Here is a 17,146-nt window from a genome sequence, read left to right on the forward strand (position 1 = left end):
CGTAGCAATTTTTAAACACAGAAAGGAAGGTTCGTGATCAAGTGATTTATTTCGCTGAATTTTTTAATGTTTATAGAGGCTGGGGTGTGATAAAGTTATAATTTTTTGTGAAGTATATTTTATAGACACATAGTTAAAGAAACGATGGGGGGGGGGGGGTTGGGTTGGGTTGAAGATTTTGTGTTGACCCACTGGAGTTTCCAGAGAGTTCTGAATGTGAAGATGAAGTAGCTTGGCCCTTTGGGTCATCTTTGTCAAGAACTGGTAGGTTAAAAGCCATACACAGAATTTTTTAAAAAAATAAATAATGTATTTGTTCGTATTTTTTTTAGTGTAAATCCTTGTTTACGGAGTTTTTGCTAGGCGTACATTGCCCTGATTGCGAGCATATAGAATTTATTTTTAGAGTAGTGAGGTCTTGAAAATAGAGTCTATATCTTTTGCTTGGACGTAAAAAAAATCCTTGTCTTTGTTTAGAACGATCAGATATTGACTCAGGCTTTTCCGTTGGAAAAAAGGGAAAATTTGAAGTTTTACAATTACGTAGTTATCTTTAAAGTGTAATTAAGCTACACAATAAATAAACAAAGTTATTAAATGATACAACGAAATTTTTATCGTACGGTCTATCTATAGTAGTTTTCACAGTTTTCCCAGAATGCACGACCGTGAAGCCGAGCATGCGTATTCCAGGAGTTTGGACTTACGTAGTTGCTAGCGCTCGAGAGCGCTAGCAATAACACTTTGTGCACATGCGCTGTTGAAAACATATTGTAAACGAACTATTTTCAATAGCGCGGGCTTTCGAAATGTTGAAATTGTTGAAGATTTTCATGTTTCATATCGTTTTCGTCGATGTTATGTTTCTTAGTAGTTATATTCTGTTTTGATTTTTTGCAAATTAATGGTATAGTGCATTGGAATTTTAAGAATTAACATGCGTAAAGTCGCTTAACAATGTACATGTATCAATGTTTCTACATATAGTTGTCGATAAAAGCACTTTGTTTAAAACTAAAAGAATGTTCATAAAATATACATGTGCATTATTTTAACTATTCCAAGACTGAATTTTTAAGTTATGAGAAAAAATGCTTATAGAAAAGAAAACATGCGAAAATTTCTTGGAAACATTACTGGTATTTAACATATAATGTTAACATATAACATATATTGGGATCTGGACTGTTAATTTTAATTACTGGTATACGGGATATTGTTTTAAATCATAATCATAGAGACTCTACCTGTTAAAAACAATGACCAAAAGGAAAAAAATAAATATGTACTAACTTCGGATCAGACAATATACTCGGGCAATTAAAGTCCGGCTTTCAGTTCTTTCAATACTTTGATTAATTTAGCTATGTGTGTAGAAAGTAAAAATATACTTGACAAAAAAAATTTAAGACTTTAAATATCAGGAGCCAACCTCGTTAAGGTAGTCCGATCCTCAGGTTTATAAATTTAGCAGTTTAAAAGTAATCAAAAATACTCATAAAAGTATCTCTGAATCCACTAAGTTATGTAAATTTATCCACAGTATTTCTTTAAAGTTAAAGATTAAAGTTAAACATATTATATAGGGAAATCCCCAATATTTCTGCAGAAAAAGCGAATTGGAATATCAGCAATGCCTTTTCTAATTGCAAATTGATCAACAAGTATATATTAGGTCAAAAAAATGATAGGTATCCAGGCATTCAGAGAAATTGTCATGATTTTTTTTTACTTATTTGGTATTTTCGTCATCTATTTCCGTTCTGTATTCTATAGTACAAATATTGAAAAGGCTTTTGTTATCATTGCAAATCACAAATTACTACTCATTCTATATCATGCTAATAAGCATTTGTATCTAAGGATGGATTCAAGAAAATCTTATTTCTCTAAAACTGTATTTATGTTTCTCCTTTTATAGGTTACAAATGTAAACTTTTATAAGACTTTTTCTACGACTTCCAAAGACCTTGAATCTTATAATAAAGATGAATAAAATGAAAATTGTTGCATGAAAAAGTTTTATTTTTTAATGCATTTCAAATTAAATATTAATTTTTAGAGTTATCCTTCCTGGCTAAGGATAGGATATCCTTAAGGATACATGTATTTTATTAATGTTTTCTTGTTCTAGCTATACATTTCTAAACACCAAACTATTTTTTTCAGTCGCAATTTAATTTTTCGACCTCGCATAAAAACCCATGCTGGAAGTCCGTAAGTGGAAAATTGAAATGCCTTCCATATTTTCAGGTGATAGGAATGGATAAATGTGGCACAACTGACCTCTTTACCCGAATATCGCGACACCCAGATGTAGTAGTGAACACCAACAACAAAGAAAACATGTGGTGGTCCTGGAAACGATATGGTTCGTCTAATTTTCAATTTCTTTGAACAATATTTTATTCACAGGAGTAAAAGTGGCTATGATTGGGCAATTTTTTTCTTCAAATTTGAATTGGGCAAATTTTCAGAATTTAATCATTTAAGCGTAGGATTCAAATCGATTATAGAAATTATCAAAGCAGTTGCAGTACTCTTCCAGTGTGTGTTCTTAATATTATCATACACAAACTTAAGATTTTTTTTTTTGATCTCCTAGTTTAATGATACTAAGTATTTAGATATACAGTAATAATTTAGAAAATGTTCACAATTACATGTAGTTTTCAGTGGCAGAATTATAAGTAAATTTACTTGATTTTTAGAAAAGTATATTTATACTATTATTCATAGGTTATTGGTTATGGTCAGCGAACACAAGGAAATCATATTTCTCAGACTACGTTAATTATTTTAGTAACACGGCTGCTTTGTTAAGTAACGCCTCTCAAAAAGATGGCAAGACAATGCTTATCACAGGTGAGTTGGCATTTAAGGACAGGTTCGTTATTTGTTTTTTTTTTCTTTCTTTTTTCCATTTTTTTTTTTTTTTACAAAAAATGAACTGGAATACTTGATTTTTAATTTGTATAATTTTTATGGAATTTATTCTATCATTCAATGAATAAGAAATACAAAAAGCTACAATTAACATAATGTGTTATAGACATGGGTGATAAAATGAACCCTAGTCTGGCTTCAAGGCTATTAAGCTTTGACAGCTTCACTTCTGAGGCCCTCACTCTTCACTGTAATTTTGGGGATCAAAATTAAGCACTTCTAAGTTTAATGGTCCAGGATCCTATGCTCATGATTATTTTAATTTTTTTCAGGGGACGGAACTCCGATGGATATGTGGGATTTCCGGGGATGGAAAATGATACCACAGAACAGGGGACTAGCCGAACCCCGATATTTAACTCCACATCTCATAAAACACATAAATCCTGACGTAAAACTTATAGTTATACTCAGAAATCCAGTAGATAGGTAAAAGAAAAACACCACAGAATAACATACGAGTAGTTGATTTTTAAGATTTTTGGATTTTTTAAAGGAAAATATCCAAGATTTCAATAATACAAGCCAACATTTTGAACAAAAACATATTTACCACATAGATATGCTGAATATTTTCATCTTCTAGTTTTGAAACTAGAAAGTCTGAAAGGTGCATAGACACAGATTTGAAGTTAATATTTTCTGTATAATATCACGACTTATATGAAAAGCATTTTACAGGAAAACATATTAAAAATCTTATTTCAACTAAAAGTTATTAAAACTTAAATTTTTGGACGGGTTTGATTGGCACATCCTCAAACTTTTACAAAATTAAAATCTGTGTCTATGCACCTTTAAACATTCTAATGTCATTTAATTTCTTTAAGACTGTATTCAGACTACTATTTTATTGACAATGGAGAGCGCATCAAGAATCAAACCACCTTTCATCTTGCTGTGTTAGAAGCGATTAATGTTCTTGAGAGATGTCGCACACGAAGAAGTTTGAGGATTTGTTTGTTTGATTTTAATATTAATGCAGCCTTAGTTAAGGGAAAAGTAAGTAATTAACTATTGCTACTTTAATTATTTTCCACTCAAAATCGTTCATATATTCATTGTTGGTTAATCAAAAAGTAAACTTGTTTCTGTTGTTTTTTTCATTCACTATGTTCAACCAACTCAGTTTTACTAATCTTCCAGATATGCATAACAGAAAATTGACTTGATTTGGAGATGTAATTTAATAAAAACTTTTTGATGTCTTCAACTCTTCTATAACCAAAAAGCATTTGTTTACAAATGTTGCTCACTTTATAACCCTCTTGGCCTGCTACATGTATTTTCTGAGTAACCTTTGTGTTGGAAAGAGCTTGTTCTGGGTACATAAACTTGATACTCACAATTCTCTTTTTACGTAGGAAACTCTCCCAAATCACATTTCAGTGCATGTTTAATACATGTATTTTTAACATTCCAGTGAACGTAAATGATTTCGACCTGCCCTATCTAAATTGGATTTCTTAAGTTCATAAAAAATTTAAAATCTTCAAAAAAAAGACAGAAAGAAACACATGGCCAGGTCCATCAAAATTGCTCTACCAAAACCTTATCTTTTTTCCTTTTACAACGAATTTTTTTTCTGTTAGACATTTTACTTACGCACTGTACATCCAGTCCAAATTCATGAAATTGATAAAATGATGTTAAAAACTCAACAATATCTTAAAGAATGAATATATTTTATTGCATCTCCTAAATTTCATTTAATTTAGAAAATTGTAAGTGCATTTTTCATACCTTGTAGTTGCGCGAACAATAATTGATGTAACGTCGGACACGGGAATTTCGCAGTAATGACCAAGAACGAATTATGCCTCATCATAGTTAAAATAAATGTAAACAATTTAAAAGAGAATTTTTAGAATTATTTATTACTTTGGATAACATGAATAATTTTATTGTTAATTTTAAGTTAATATGACATCGTAAAACCGCCGAATTCTTTGTAACATAAAGAGTTGGATATTATAGTGTGACCGTGTGAAATGAATAGATTTTGAGTCACAATTATATTCTTTGATAGTGCCAAGTAAAACATAATTAAAGACCTTGATCGCAAGACATTTGATGCCACCTGTGCCTGAGTGAACATGTTAATTATTATTCAGTTAATTTAATTATGTCAATTATGTCCATCTGCTTAGAGTAACTCTTCATTTTAATTGTTTATTTCATCATTGTTATAAGTTGGCCGTTTCATACATGATTATCAGTTGGAAGCTGGACATTCTACAGTCCACGCCGACACATAGATCGTGTAGTAAACACCAAGTTTGGAACGTTAATAAAATATTATACGAAGTACCGACTCGTGTATTTCTACCGGTTATAATAGTATCAACACCGTGCGCAACGTCTAAATGTATGACGTCATACGCGACATTTTAGTGATCGAGAGATGAGAAACTGTATACTTTTAACGATGTTATCAACGACAAATGCGTAAAAATTATTATTAAAGTCCTGAAATAAATAAACATGCTTTTAATTACTTTAGTAGTGTAAAATTTATTAAAAGTTGAAGGTATAAATACATGTATTATTTACGGACTACATTGCGGTTTTACCTGGTGTAATGATTTTAATCAGATTTATTTCCAACTCAAAAAAATAATTCATATTTAAGAGTCTATACTTTGTTTGAATTCGCGAATCGCCGCGCTTTCTGTAAGCCCCGCCCCTTTTCCCAAACTACGTCACGGATGCTGAGGTTAGACAAACATCTCTTTATAAAGATGGCTGCAAAGAGGCAAGATCAACACGTTTTTGCAATTTTATCCGACTTACCTCATGACATATCCGAAAATTATATAGAGGGAGAAATTTCCATGAAAGCAAGGCAGCAAGGCTTTAAGTATTATAGTGAGAATTATTTCGAGAGGGTGAAATTGTATAAAAGCGACAAGGAGAATGAAGTCCGAATTTCCGCAAAATGTCACCGCTCCCAACGGAAAAATGACTCTCAGCATTCTTTAAATATAGACGTATCGCCAGGATCCTTGGGTTTGGCGCATTGTTCATGCACAGCTGGGTATGTTTTTGGGTATGTTTTGTTTTAAAATTTGATGCATATGATTTATCGATACATTGAACATGTTGAATATTCCGATATCTTTGCTGTGAAAATCGTAAAATTAAACCCGACACTCGTTTTTTTTTCCAGAGCCAGTGGGTCATGTTCTCACATTATTGGCTTGCTGATGGCTCTTCAGCATTGGATTCTGATGGGTTTTAAAGCAGTCCCTGATAATCTAACATGTACTAGTATGCCCCAGCAGTGGTCTGTGCCAAGAGGAAGCAAGATTGAAAGTTCTGCTGCTCCCCAAATTTGCATTATTAAACCCCACCCTGATAGAAAACAGAAACCTGTAGAAAATGTTTTGACAGAATGCAGGTAAGGCCAAAATAAAAAATACTCCTGTTTCCTGTCACCGGACCTACCCTACATTTTACCCTTTGACCCTAATAGTTTCTATTACATTTTCATTTTTGGGGTAACTATTTTTCTAAAATACTGAAGTCGGCCAACGATATTTTTTGAATTAATACATCACAACTGTACAGGATACCTGTACTTTATAAATCTTGATTAACAAACTTGCTTTGTAAACTGTTAACATATCATTTTCTTGTTATTACATGCTATATGAATATGTACTGCATTCATTGAGTTTTGAAAATAAAATTTTTTCCCAAAATGAAATTTCTTCCCTACCTACCGACCCTAATTCTTTTGGTCAGGGGACAGGAAACAAGAGTATATTTTCTTTTGGTCTTACCAAAAATATCGTTAAAACCTTATAAATTAAATAACATTACTATTAGCAACAATTAAAATTTGTAATTTCTACATGTATGTATTTATAATCTAATTTTTAAAGTTTCTTGATTAAAATTCATTACCAGGGTACATTGTATTTTTAGGAAGATTTATGTGAATGGAGAAGATGTTGACCATTTAAAAGCCTTAAAAGGATTGCCAATCAGTTACTTGGTGTCAAATCCCATGAAGAGGAAAATGACCCATTTGGGTGAAGTTGGAATAGGAAGTGGTCTAAGCACACATGTATGTTTTGTACTATAATTCAGATTACTTCTCTCTAGCTCTCTCTACTTCTCAGGCAGAACATATATTTTAGTACTATAATTAAGTCAATATTTTAATACTTTATCATATGTGATATGCCGGTACATCATGTAATTAAATTTCATCAAATAACAACAATATTGCATGTATGCATATACCGGTAAACATGAATAAAATACATAATTATACACTACATACTGAGGGTAATGCGTTTAGTCAAGAAAATACCCCATTACATGTATGAAATGCATTTTAACTGGTTAATATTTATTTTTAAAAAATTAAAAGCTTTGACTTAGGTTTTGTTTTTAATGCAAGGAGGAAAAAAATTTGAAAGCATAGCACAGACATACCATATTTGGTTAATCAAAGTAAATAAAGAGAGTTTGAATTTTCCAGATAAAATTTTAAAACGTTTGATTCTCTCAATAGCTCTTTCAACGTGAACTCTACGTTTAGCTATTTTCTTGGTTAGTAAAGCATCACTCTTGGTCATTTGTTTTCCAATGGTTGCAAAGGGTGGTATGTTTAATTGCAGCCCACATTTCTCTACTTCCTCTTCGATGTTAAATCCTTTATCTGCCATGAGTCCATATCCTTGGAGTAGGTAATCCTCATCCAACAAGTCTTTGAGCATGTCTTCAAACTTTGATCGCACAAAAATATCCTTGTCAGATATACCGCCACTAAATAACATGGAAGCAAATGTAACTGAACCCCTTGGATCACACACTACTAAACCTTTCGTAGTATTGCAGCTTTTATAGTCACTGTAGGTTTGTGATTGGGCCTTAAGAGATGATGGTTTGTTGATTTTTATTTCTGTGCAGTCAAGAATACCAAAAGTTGTCGGAAATTCTTCTTTAAATTTGGGTGGCATATTTTCTTTGATGACATTTCTGTGAGGCCAGATGGAAAGCTCTCCAAATCTCAAAAACATGTAATTGATCCAGTGCGTAAAAATAACACTTGTTGTCTGTTTACTAATTTTAAATCGAAAAGCCAAGTCAGAATAATGAAAATCATGTCTCAATTTCATAATTGTTAAAAATAATTGACTTTTCAAATTCAATGCCATGACTTCTTTTGATCTGTTTGATGGAAACTGTATTGGTATAACTTGATCATTTGGTACCAAAAAAATATATACTCCAAGAAACTGATCAGGTGTTAAACCTGTGTAATATTTGAATTGTTTTGCATCACCAATGATGACATCAACATTAAATTCCTGTGAAAGTTCAGCTTGCAATTTTACATTTTTTTTTCTGTGTAAGTCTTCTTATAAAGTTGATCATATGCTCCATATACAGTCTGAAGTTTACCATTTAAGCTTCTATTTTCCTCCAAAATGTTCTTGTTTTCAGCAGCCAGTAGTAAAACATCCATAGGTTCAACCCCTGGAATAAATTGCAAATAAAATGTATTTACATGTATTAGTTTTTCATAATGCAATGCAGCATTTTCATTTATTTTTTTTTTACAGGCATCCTTCTATGAGCCACAAGTACAAAAGGCAGTGGATACAAAATGTGGAGATCTAAAATTGCCCTATATCTGTCCAGTTTTACTACCAGATAAATATAAACATTTATCAGAATCTCTAGCAATAGACTTGAACAAAGCTCATGAAATTCAAGAGGAAACACAAGAACAATATCATTCACAGAGATGGCATTTAGAGAGAAAAACACGACTCACAGCGTCCAAATTTTACGAAATTTTACACAGGAAAACTATTTCTTTGAAGTATGTCAAAAGTATTTTAGAACCAAAAGCATTTAAGTCTACTTCCACGTCATAAATTTCCAATGAAAAGAAAGCCAGAGAGATGTATGTTAAAAGACAGGGATTGCATGTACATGACTGCGGACTGTGCATTAATCCAGAATTGCCATTTCTAGGGGCAACTCCAGATGGAATTGTCTGTGATGGAGGTGTAAGTGGAATTGTTGAAATTAAGTGCCCCTACTCTGCTCGAGACTTGACCATTCAAGATTCTCTTTCCCTTCCCAACTTTTGTTTACTTGAAACTGATGGAAAAATTACTTTAAAAAAATCTCACGCCTTCTATTTCCAAGTTCAAGGACAACTTCTGGTCACCGGTGTTTCTTTTTGTGATTTCATTGTATTTACTCGAAAAGAATTACATGTCGAAAGAATATATCCTAATGTTCATTTTATGAAAGAACTTGTCTCAAATTTAACTGAAATATACTTCTGTCATTTTCATGATTTTATTGAATAAACTGTTGTCTGCATCTATGTTGGGTAATGTTCATAAATCAAACTGGCATCATGCACTTACATTTTTCCTCAGTTTGAGAGCAAGTTGACACACCAGTGGCAGTAACATGCTGAGAAGATTCTTCACATTGATTATCAGGGTCTTCCTGATTTTCTGATTCACTGAAATTACAGAACAAAGGTCACTGCAAAATTGATCTACCAACAAAATGTTTCACATCTATATATCAACACAAAACTATAGGCATTGCTCTATAAAAGACCAGGAGGCAATAAACTACAAGTGAAATATAAAAGTTACAATTTAAAAAAAAAGCAGTTTTTTTTATTTTAATTTTTTTTTCTTTATAAAATGTGCATGGAAATAATATATACTAATGATTTAATTTTACCTTGACTGTTTGCTGAAGATTCCCCTGTTCTTTGGAGGGGGTCTAGATGGCTTGGGTGTGCTGGAAGTCAGAGGAATGGGGTCAGGATATGTTGGTGTAGGACCACAGCCATTCATAAAGTGCTGCAATCAAATATAGCATGAATCTTAACCATGTTACCAAACAATTTTTCAGATAAACACATAGGCCTATTCTCAATTATTCTTTAGAAGTTCAAAGATATACGTATAATCAGGGATCTACCAAATAGGTACTGAAAAAATTACTAAAGTGAAATCATATGCAAAATTTTCACTTCTCGAGGATTATGATGTGAAATGCATGTTAACCTCTTTAATACACTATAAAACACATTTTATTCAGGCAGTAGCCCCGGCATTTGCGATATATTTTAAAATAATTGGGGACATGACAGACGATGTTCAAAAACAACAAAGGAAATTCTGGCTGATTTTGCTAACAATAAACGTAACTTCTGTTTAAATTCGCAAAATCATTTATAAGAGCGTAAATTTGTATGCTACGATCAATATTAACAACATAATTGAACATACCTTGGAGCAGACATAAGTGTTTTTTGTTATCCTGTCGACGTTGAGTTGTTTGTGGGGGCGATTACACGCCTTGATCCACCGTCGGCATTTGTCAATATCTGTTTTAGGTTTAGGGAATGGGTAAAATATCACCCCCTTATTCCGGGCCGGATACCGACTGTCACTGTTGCAAAGTCCGAATGCACATCTTTTAACCATAACAATCGTATGAATGTGTTGACCTACTGTACAGTAGTAGTTTTGTTTGTCTAACCTTCCGCCACGCAACTTTTGGTGACGCTTTCTCTACGTCATACCTTTTATCTGATTGGTCAGGTCAGTTATCCCGGGAAAATTGGCGATTCGCGAATTGTCTTTAATAAGATGAAAAATAAAACGATTGAAAAGCACAATAGAATTTATAGGGAGATTTGTAGGGTTTTTATGACAGTTCAATATAAAGATTATAGAAGTAAGGGTGTACAGTAAAGACTTTTCAACAACAGCTATTACCCCGGTTCCCCCGGATTACCGTGTAGAAAAATACACATTTATGTATATACGAGTATGTATCGATAGTCACTTTTTAGGTCCATAACTTGACGCATGTTTTATCATACAGTGTATTTAGGTGAAATACTTCAAAATAGTAATAAAATAGTAATTATAAGAAGTATTGCAATAGCAAAATAACTTCAAATGGTTCTCAAACTAAACCTTCAATACGACTTCCAAAGAACTTTATAAGTAATAATTTTTACTTTAGTGTTCGGATTTTACTTTGATTCAGTGCAAAACATTTAAAGACATATATATGTGGCATATTTTTGATAATTTCAGTTAATTAGAATTAAGAAAACATTTCTATTTGTAACTTTATATGACTCTGCATATTACACAATTTAAACAATTGCGCCATGCGTTTCAAACATATAAAAAATTTGAAACAATATTCGATATATTTACCGACTCCACAAAAAAAAAAAGACATAAGGTCATGTTAACTATAAAACGTGAGGTTATAATTATTCAATTATTCATGCTCAAAATCTTGTGAAAATTTTTATTTGAACGCAAATAAGTGAAATAACTATATCTACATCTAATTTCGTATTATTATTTTATAGCTCACATTCAACAAATTAAGTTTAAGGTTCGTAAGTCTGTAACAGATTTTTGGCAAAAGATTTAAAATGATAAAATTTCCTTTCAATATTTTTTTTCAGATTTTCAGACGAGAATACATTTAGGATTTAACGCCGTTTATCTACGAGAATGGCTGTCAGTATTTCCACGTGATCAGATGTTAATTCTACGTACAGAAGACTACTCATCTAACGTGTCCTCTGTTGTCAGAAAAGTATTCAAATTTCTGGAATTACGTAAGTATTATAATTTTAAAGTGTCTGTAATGCATTTTTTCTTTCAATACCAGAAATATTTTCAACATTGAATTTGTCATCATCATTTGCCCTTCATATTTTGGTATAAAAATATATTGATCATAACAATAATTTTACATGTCTTTTAAGTATTTTAGAGGTTTTTATAATTATTTTATATGTTATTTTTTCAGGTGATATGACTGATGATGAATTAGAAAAACTGAATATTACGATATCAGAAAGAGTTTATGTTACCAAAGACAAGATTGGAAAACCGCCCATGTACCCCAAAACAAGACAAATATTAGAAAATCTTTATCGTTCTGATATACAAGACTTATACAAAATATTGAACGATGAAAGATTTCTATGGCGATCACAAAGCAGTGTTATTGTTAATAATAATGAAAATGTAACACAATTTTATAAAGTATATTATGAAAATAAAACATGATGCCTAATCTCTCTGAGAGTTTAATGGTCGTATTGAAATGAATATCATAATAAAAATAGATTTTTCATGATATTTTACAAATGATTTAGTATCTGTCTGCAAAGAATCACAATACATGCTACATTTTGAAGAGTGCTTTTTAGCAAATCTTTCCAACTCGACGGACAAGTATCATTCAAAAGTCTACCAATCCATGTAACTTTCAGACTTTTATGAAAAGAATAAAGATATACAGCAGTATTCTGAAACCTTACTATTCATAACTCTGAAAAATATCCTTATTTGCTACTGTTGGGGTTTTATAAATCCAGATATAATCATAAAAGAAATTCCTTTATCTCTTCCCTGGGAAAGTTTGGAAGACTAATTGGTTGATATGTTTATTGTCTTCGTACTCATTGCGAGGTGGACTTTGAGCTGTGATCTATATATACCTACCAATTCTATGATACTTGGTATATACAACGTTTCATATCACATACATGGTACACATGCATTGTCCACTAAGATTGATTTCTTGAACTTTCATTTATTTCAAAGTCATCAGGATATCAAATTGACATAAGAATGGAAATTACCATTGTTAATTGACAATACGTCGTCGATAGTAGTCGAGTTGAAGACCACAGCAAGTGTTTTCGTCTTTTCATTTACAAGATTTTGTACAAATTCTGCTTCATATGAATACAAATATGGGTTTGCTAATAACAGACTGCAATTGGTACCTATGGCGACTCCAGTATATTGCTGAAAAATGTGGTCTCTAAACACCACATAGATGTTGTTCAACAGAAACTCAAGCATCTTTTTTTAATATCCACTTCAAGTGCTAGTGTGTACAATCAGAATATTGTTTTTTAAATTCAACAAAATAATTTTCTAAATGACCAATGAAAAGGAAATAAATTTAGGAGTTCCATTTTTTATCAAAAAAGCAGCTGTCAATGATTTCAAAAAGCCTGCAATGTACTCATTATGCTCCACTATATATACATGTAAAATTATATTTATACAACTTCTTTGCGACATTAAGCCATGAATTATTTGTTTTGTATATTTACTAGTATTCTCATTTAATATACCTAACATGTACCTTCATCTTATTCACATTCACCTTTTTAAATTTTAGCAATGTACATATCAACGATCTGTTATCAGCGATGAGGAAATCAAAGGTGTATTGCCTCCAAATTCATACACAGAAGTATGGATAACGCAAAAGTCCAAAGAACAAATCATTCTCTTAGTATCAGTGGCAGCAAACATTGAAGTTGGCCCACAAAAAATTGCCAACATGGGTTCTTCCAGCTGAATAGTTCTTAGTTTAGTGAATGTTATAGTTTCTGCAGCATCAATTCGATAATGATTGATAAAGTTTTTAAAAGAAACATTTTCATTCAAGCTCAGACCGGTGTGACAGAGTCCGTACGGTTTGTCCTGACACTTCTCAGCGTGAACACATTCTCCTGTGACCTTACTGATGTCGCAAATCTTCAGCGAAGAAGAGGCAGTAAAAGATAATATAATTCTTGTGTCATGTACAAACAAGCCATAATAAACATATCCTGAGAAGCTAATCTGGGATAATTTTTTTAAGTCGACTTTCATCCAATCCTTTTTAGACATCGTTTTTCTTCTCTGTAAAGTATTATATTTGTCAGCTAACTCTGGAGCATCCAGCAAAATTTTTTCCACTGCCAAAGAAGTATTTCAGAAAACTACACATCTTTAAATTCTTTTGCAATGAAAATCTGAGATGTTTTGCACGTAGTCTTCAGAAAAATTCCAAATAGCCAAAGACTTTAAACGAGTGATGTGATCAGAAATCTGATTCTGTAATTTATGATTTGTAACAAACAATTGTTTAGAATACCCACTCTTCAACACTGATTGTAGTATGGATCTTGCTTCGTGTACTGTAGTTGAATACCATCTTAACTCTTCAGAAGCAATTTCGATATTTCCAACAGAGTCTGCATGATTCTGTTAAAATCGTTAAAGCCACATGACATGTGCATTGTCCACTAATGATTTGATTTCTAGAACTTTCTCTTCAGTGACCATACAGGTTTCTTGCTTCCTGCATGGTAGGAAGTTTTGATACTTTATTTTGGTTTTCTGAAAGAATATCTTTAACAGTTTTCTCCAAACCGATACATATTAAAGCAGTCTTTTGAATTCTATCTCGGTCAATCACCTGAGCTATATCTTCAAGTGTGTCTAACATTGCATACACTACAGCATAGCTTTTGATGGTCTTGGCAAAATACATCAAGTACTTTCCCTTTGTGCAACTTCGCTACTCACATTCTTGATGTTTGATAGATCTAAAATTTTATGATTCTGCAAAATTGACACATTTCTATGTAATGATTTACAGTCTTCGCAAATGGCTTCCATACAAGCGTTGCACCAGTACCACTTTCTTTTATCGTTTGCAAAATATACAAAATTTATTTTCATCTTGCCTGGGATCTACAGATATAGTTAAAAGAAGTTAATTTATTGTGCGGTAATTTTAATGCCCACGCCTCACTTAAAATGTCATTCCGCGGAGCGTCGATACATCTACGACACTCGATTGATTTTAATTTCATTTTCCTTATGCGTCGTCGTACTTGAAAAGTAAGTCTGAATACACAACTCACAAAATGTGTGATAACATTGTAGATATTTTGGATTTCTAACATTTTCTAAACATATCTGACAATGACTTTATCACTCTCAGCGTCAGCGACAGGGGCATTGTTTTTGAGTCAGCCATTGAAAAGAATGAAATATATATTCTCGATATATATCTCACAGATCACTTTCGGTTTGAATTCCTTTTACTCTGACACATTGATTGGGCGTTGTTAGGGGGACGACCATCGGATTCCAAAGACGAATGCCAATTTCTACGAGTTAAATTATTTATTTTTACCTGATCCCACCTCTGATGTTTTAGAGGTCCGTGTTTGCTCTTCTCCTGTTTTGTATTGTTCGTTTTCTCCATATCCTTCATTTCAGGAAAGACAAATTAGTTACATACGTAGGATAAGGAGGACAAAATATTTACTTTTTTCACTTATAGAATAATAGAGGAAAACATCAGAGTCCAAAACTCTTATTCCGGGGGTGGGTGGGTGGGACGTGAGGATGTGCACTAGTCATTGACATATTGTTTATTTTCTCCCCAGTCGAAAACAGATTAATATTTATTTTCAACAATTTCGAGTTTAGATTATTTATTTCAAAATCTGCCACCCAACCCCCCAAGGCAACGTAGAATCAAATAGTTGTCCCCTAAATAAAATATCCCTTTATATAATTGTCAGAATTCCTTAATTAGTATACAACACTCAATATATCTATTTTAACTAATTTCTCTTAAAGTACACAAGAAAAAAGAATAATATCCCTAAATCGTCAATAATCAGTTATGTTGTATGATTGATTGTATAAAAAGCATCTCTCGAGTTTGAAATAGATCAATCGATAATTCTTAAATAAGGCACATTCTAAAGCTGAATATCTGATTTCACAATCTTCTTACAGGGGTTTGATGGGCCATATTTAAAACTATGTGATATAAATGTGCGATTGAATTTCTTTTATTTTACATATAAAGATTTTGCATCCCAGAACAAAATATCAAAATTTCAAAAGTGTCAACTTTCAGAAAAGAAATAATTAGAGGAAAATGTCGGCCTATCTATTTTGGATAACTTCAAGACACATCATTTTATAACCTTATGTTTTTTTTTATTTCAATTTTAATGGTTAAGTGATATTTTATAGGAAAAAAAATTGATGACGTCGCATACGATGTGTTAAAACACGAAATGCAATTAGAATGCAAAATGTAATAAACTAAGATTACTTTTTTGCCTTGAGATCAACGCAGAACGTAATAACGAGAAATAATTTAATTTTAGTTGTAACACGTCATTTGATTGGGTAAAAGATTTTATCCATTTTGCATAACATAACTTGTCTACGTCACAATGAGTTACGTCAAAAACGTATTACTCCGCTTGGCGTTACTCTTAAAATATCAATCTCTCACCAGAGGGCGCGCTCCGCTTACACCTCTGTTGTCGTCTAAAAAGTAGTGCGGATTGTCAAATAATTAAATGTCAACAAAAATTGTATAAACATTGATTGTTTTGTATGTTTTGCCAATGATGTTATGTGTTTAAAGCTCTCTGGTAGTAACTATTTTCTAACTTTGTCTCCTTGATTTCAAAATGAAAATGTGTGTAAAAATTCTAAACAAAATAGTGCCATATATATTGAAACTATTTTAATATATATCCAGATTTTAAAAGAACAAAAGAAGTGCTATAGATTGATATTTCTAGTTTCATTTTAAATAATTACCAAGTTGATGTGAATCTATAATTTATTTTCGTTTTACAAGATTCTTGTAATTTAGACGATAACAGAGGTGTTGGAGCGGAGCGTAAAAACGCCCTCTGGTGAGAGATTGTTAAAATATGTTATATTTGAAGCCTTTTTCCAGAGGAAAAATTGTCTCATTGTCTCGCGGTTTATAAATCGTAAACTGCCCCAAGTTATGTTATATCGTATAACAAAAGTTGATATAAGCTTCATTCCTTAAATGTAATAACGTAATTTTTAGATGATTACATTTTGTGTTATTACATTTTGCGTTGGGGTTAAGGTATGTCACTCGTGAAATTTGTTAAATCAAGGATTTTTTTAGAAGTATATTTTAGATAAGTACTCATATAGTGTGACTCAAAATCGCAGAGAAAATAGGGGGTCGGTGTGCATCTTACTGATCTACGGTACAATTAAGTTGACATTTTTGCACTTAAATTCAAACTCTTTGGTTAATTACTTTAACCCTTATCATATTTTATCATATGTAACCATGGCAATAAATGCATTATTATATTACGTAAAATAGTTTGAATAATATTTATCATTGAACAAAACTTGCAAATTAATGCGCGTAAATTATTGTGTGACCTTTTTGCGCCAAAAAAGTAACATATTTGGGGTATTAAAAAACTAAATAGGCAATAAAACATTTTATTAAATCAAGCTTTTTACGACTTAAGTGCTGATCAGAAACAAGTATCGAGTAC

At 31.9% G+C, this 17,146-nt stretch overlaps 3 protein-coding genes across 4 annotated transcripts; 2 read left to right on the forward strand and 1 right to left on the reverse strand.

The window, feature by feature from the left end:
- Window positions 1-2,169: 2,169 nt before the first annotated feature.
- LOC134254349 (carbohydrate sulfotransferase 15-like) lies at window positions 2,170-12,314 on the forward strand (the record flags this gene model as incomplete). The annotated part of the gene is made up of 6 exons (XM_062736875.1): window positions 2,170-2,371; window positions 2,740-2,865; window positions 3,219-3,375; window positions 3,777-3,948; window positions 11,446-11,593; window positions 11,788-12,314. Coding segments are annotated over 6 exons (1,068 nt in total), but the record flags the coding sequence as incomplete, so codon positions are not given.
- LOC134254345 (uncharacterized) lies at window positions 5,602-8,860 on the forward strand. The gene is made up of 4 exons (XM_062736869.1): window positions 5,602-5,983; window positions 6,116-6,346; window positions 6,877-7,018; window positions 8,526-8,860. The coding sequence occupies exons 1-4, from the start codon at window positions 5,655-5,657 to the stop codon at window positions 8,841-8,843; spliced, it is 1,020 nt and encodes a 339-aa protein (XP_062592853.1). The 5' UTR covers window positions 5,602-5,654; the 3' UTR covers window positions 8,844-8,860.
- LOC134254346 (uncharacterized) lies at window positions 7,104-10,577 on the reverse strand. 2 transcript variants are annotated; one of them, XM_062736872.1, is made up of 5 exons: window positions 10,233-10,577; window positions 9,679-9,738; window positions 9,348-9,448; window positions 8,365-8,439; window positions 7,104-7,968 (listed from the first exon to the last, which is right to left on the reverse strand). In XM_062736872.1, exons 1-5 carry the CDS (start codon window positions 10,244-10,246, stop codon window positions 7,856-7,858), a joined length of 363 nt encoding a protein of 120 aa, XP_062592856.1. In that variant the 5' UTR covers window positions 10,247-10,577; the 3' UTR covers window positions 7,104-7,855. The 2 variants fall into 2 exon arrangements, with proteins under 2 accessions (XP_062592856.1, XP_062592854.1); XM_062736870.1 differs by having other exon boundaries at window positions 9,679-9,800.
- Window positions 12,315-17,146: the final 4,832 nt, after the last annotated feature.

Source organism: Saccostrea cucullata, unplaced genomic scaffold, assembly GCF_032062105.1.
Source record: "Saccostrea cucullata isolate Sc308-1 unplaced genomic scaffold, CSIRO_AGI_Scuc_v1 ctg3886, whole genome shotgun sequence".
NCBI classification, from domain to species: Eukaryota; Metazoa; Mollusca; class Bivalvia; order Ostreida; family Ostreidae; genus Saccostrea; species Saccostrea cuccullata.

Excerpts from the sequence above, each read along its gene's own strand:
- LOC134254346 (XM_062736870.1), bottom strand. The coding sequence starts at position 10,430 with ATGGTTAAAAGATGTGCATTCGGACTTTGCAACAGTGACAGTCGGTAT. Across the intron at positions 9,801-10,232 it reads ACACTTATGTCTGCTCCAAG|CACTTTATGAATGGCTGTGG; the intron begins GTATGTTCAATT and ends ATTTGATTGCAG. Across the intron at positions 7,969-8,364 it reads GGAAAATAGAAGCTTAAATG|ATTTGGAGAGCTTTCCATCT; the intron begins GTAAACTTCAGA and ends CATGTTTTTGAG.
- LOC134254345 (XM_062736869.1), top strand. The coding sequence starts at position 5,655 with ATGCTGAGGTTAGACAAACATCTCTTTATAAAGATGGCTGCAAAGAGG. Across the intron at positions 5,984-6,115 it reads CATTGTTCATGCACAGCTGG|AGCCAGTGGGTCATGTTCTC; the intron begins GTATGTTTTTGG and ends TTTTTTTTCCAG. Across the intron at positions 7,019-8,525 it reads GAAGTGGTCTAAGCACACAT|GCATCCTTCTATGAGCCACA; the intron begins GTATGTTTTGTA and ends TTTTTTTTACAG.